Raw genomic sequence first — 2,886 nt, forward strand, 5'->3', positions numbered from 1 at the left:
GAAGAGCTTCCAGCTGAATGGATGGAGGTTTTTTTTAGGGGTAAATGCCTGTCCTTACGATGCAATGAAGGCAGTTTGTTCACATTTGATGAAATCGGTAAGTATTACAGGACTGATTTGAAATGTTATTTCTAGACTGTCGATTCCACAAAGGAAAGACTAACTTTTACAAATGAGTAGCAATGGATGAGAATACACGGTCTCAATATCCCTTGAGATGCGTTATTGGTAATATTCGTTCAATAAATGCATTTCCTAACCCATCTCGTTGGTTGATCAATTTCCTCCAACCTCCATCTCAAAATATGACGGAAGGTTCGTTTCAGAAGCGGATGCCTCCAGCCATATATGATAGGGTTAATACTGCTGTTTGCACTGAGCACAACGTATGTGAAGAGATCATAGATGTTAGGTATATCAGAAATGAGGAGTGAAATTAAGGTGAAGACTAATGCGATTAAGAAAGCCAAGACGATCAGGATCATGTTCTTCGCGACCTCGGTCTCAAGTTTGAACAATGGTACAGGTGCTTCGTACGGTTTTTGGCGTGACGCAAGACGCCCTTGGTTGGGCCTCCTTGTGGTTTCCTCCTGATCATGTACGGTTGTGCTTATAGCTTGAATACTCGAAACACTGACAGACTTAGGGGTGCAAGAGATTGGTTCTCTTGTTCTTCTGCTTTGATTTGCCATTCGTGTTGTCGCAGAAACGAAATTCTTATCTGGATTGGACGTGCAAGGCTCTTGAATGCGCAACGCCCTCCCCGTGGTGGATGAAAACGTTGATGATTGGTTGCATGAACCTGATTGGCTTGAGTCATAATCTCTACGACTAAATCTGACCTGTTTACCGAAAATGCAGGCCTCGTTTGAACTCGTCCCCGTCCGGATACCTGACCGTGTAATGCTTTCCTGATGTGCCGGACTAGATGGAATAACCCTCCTGGAGTGCGATCGAACCGCTTTTGCAATAAGAAGGTAAAAGATAAGTGTCACGAGTACACACATGAGTAGGAATGAGCCAGCCAGCATATCCAGTAAGGGCCCATACACGATAGTGCAAAAGAGACCGTCAAAAAGACCCGTTCTGGCATTTCCGGTTACCACGAATGCCGAAGTGATTATGAGAGGAAAGAGGACTCCAAATGAAGCCATCACCGTGGACTTGCAACGCGAGAACATCCTCTTTTGAACGGTCAGGGGCTGGGTAATGCAGATGTAGCGGTTAAAAGCAATGAGGGCCAACGTGTATGCACTTGATCCTAGCGTAACGTATCCCATCACTCCTGCAACGCCGCATGCCAGGTGGAAGAACTCCGACTTAGCATCTAACACAGCGGCAATCTGTATAGGCAGGAGGAGGCAGGTTAGGAGATCCGTTATGGCTAGAAACCCCAAGAATCGGTTGCTGTGGGATTGTAGCCTCCGTGAGGCCGAGAAGGCGAGGAGGACCAAGGTATTACCGCCCACACCCATACAAAAGATGAGGCCACAAAGGACAACCGCTACCAGTTTCTGTGTAAAATCTGCGCTGGGATTGGGCGGCAGTTTGGTCGTGAGCTCGAAATCGGTCGACATACTGCAATGGGCACGGGATACACGTATCTGCAGTAAAACATGATTGAAATTGATTAAAAAAAAATGCAATGATAATTATTCAGGAACGTAAACTCACATAATCGTTCTTTGCGGCTTCGAAAGCTAGCCCCCTTAAGGATAAGAGATTATTCAAACTTACCTTCTCCTATACATGTATTATGAATCACTTGTTTGAGTAAAAAGGATAATGAACAGCACATACACTAGTTGTGTTTTTTTAAAACTCTCTTGTAATTCTTTCATTTCCACGTCTCCTATATTGGCATAATTGAACTGTCGATGAAGCGACACGCTGATTGAATGAGTTAAAAATATTCTGCTAAATTCATCCTCGTCCCTCCCGAGTGAGGTGTTTGTATCACAGGCACCTGAAACCGAAAGATATATTTTTTTTAATTTCATTTTTCATGTCAGATTGAAAAGAAAAAAAAATCAAAAAGTAAAATATATGGCTTATTGAAAATATTCTGTATGACTTTAATCTACATTTAACACTCTATATCCAGGAGAGAAATAGGGACCTGGTAGTATGACGAAAACCTTAGTGATAAAAATTGCCATATATGCCCTCACGGTGACCATAATAGTAGCCCAGTTGGCCCCCGATACCAAAAAGCTGTTTTTCTATTACACATTGTTAAACATATATGTTTCAAACGCTTGACAGCTAAGTATCGACATGTACTAGAGAAATTGCAAGTTTCCTGTTTTTATCCTACTTTCTATGAATCTCAGAAATCCTTCTTTTTCCAAAATTTGGACCCTACTTTTCTCTTTGGGTCATTTTAAAAGCTCGTTATTTCATAGTCTACACTTTTAAAACCAATCATAGTTAAATCTTTAACTATTATATACAGCATGGAGTATATGAGTTGAATCTTTAACTGATATATGCAGCGTGGAGTATATGATGAGAGGAATATTTGTATTCTAATCAATAATTAAGTACGTTTCATGATGATAACGCACCAGTTTTTATTTAGACTGATGCTATCGTATTTCGTTTATAGATGTGTAAATACCATATTGCCCATACAATTTGAATAATTGTTTTCTTACCTTTTTTCCCATCATTTATTAATTGAATAATACTTTCATAAAAAACACATAATTTTATTGATTACAAAGAAAAACATATGAATTACACTCATATCACACAATTAGTTATACTGTTTTAAACATTATTAACATTTTTTTCCAGAGGTGATACTCTTCAACATCTGCCCTCTATACTATTTCCTTTAAATAAATGTCGATTTTGTTTGTGTGTGTGAGGATATAAAACATA

The 2,886-nt window shown here is 39.8% G+C and overlaps 1 protein-coding gene across 1 annotated transcript; it reads right to left on the reverse strand.

Moving 5' to 3' along the window:
* Positions 1-239: 239 nt before the first annotated feature.
* LOC115927947 (muscarinic acetylcholine receptor M2-like) lies at positions 240-1,577 on the reverse strand. The gene has a single exon (XM_030994324.1). It carries the CDS (start codon positions 1,575-1,577, stop codon positions 240-242), a length of 1,338 nt encoding a protein of 445 aa, XP_030850184.1.
* Between the last annotated feature and the right edge of the window lie 1,309 nt (positions 1,578-2,886).

This window comes from Strongylocentrotus purpuratus, unplaced genomic scaffold (genome assembly GCF_000002235.5).
Source record: "Strongylocentrotus purpuratus isolate Spur 01 unplaced genomic scaffold, Spur_5.0 spur5_scaffold_21, whole genome shotgun sequence".
Taxonomy (NCBI): domain Eukaryota; kingdom Metazoa; phylum Echinodermata; class Echinoidea; order Camarodonta; family Strongylocentrotidae; genus Strongylocentrotus; species Strongylocentrotus purpuratus.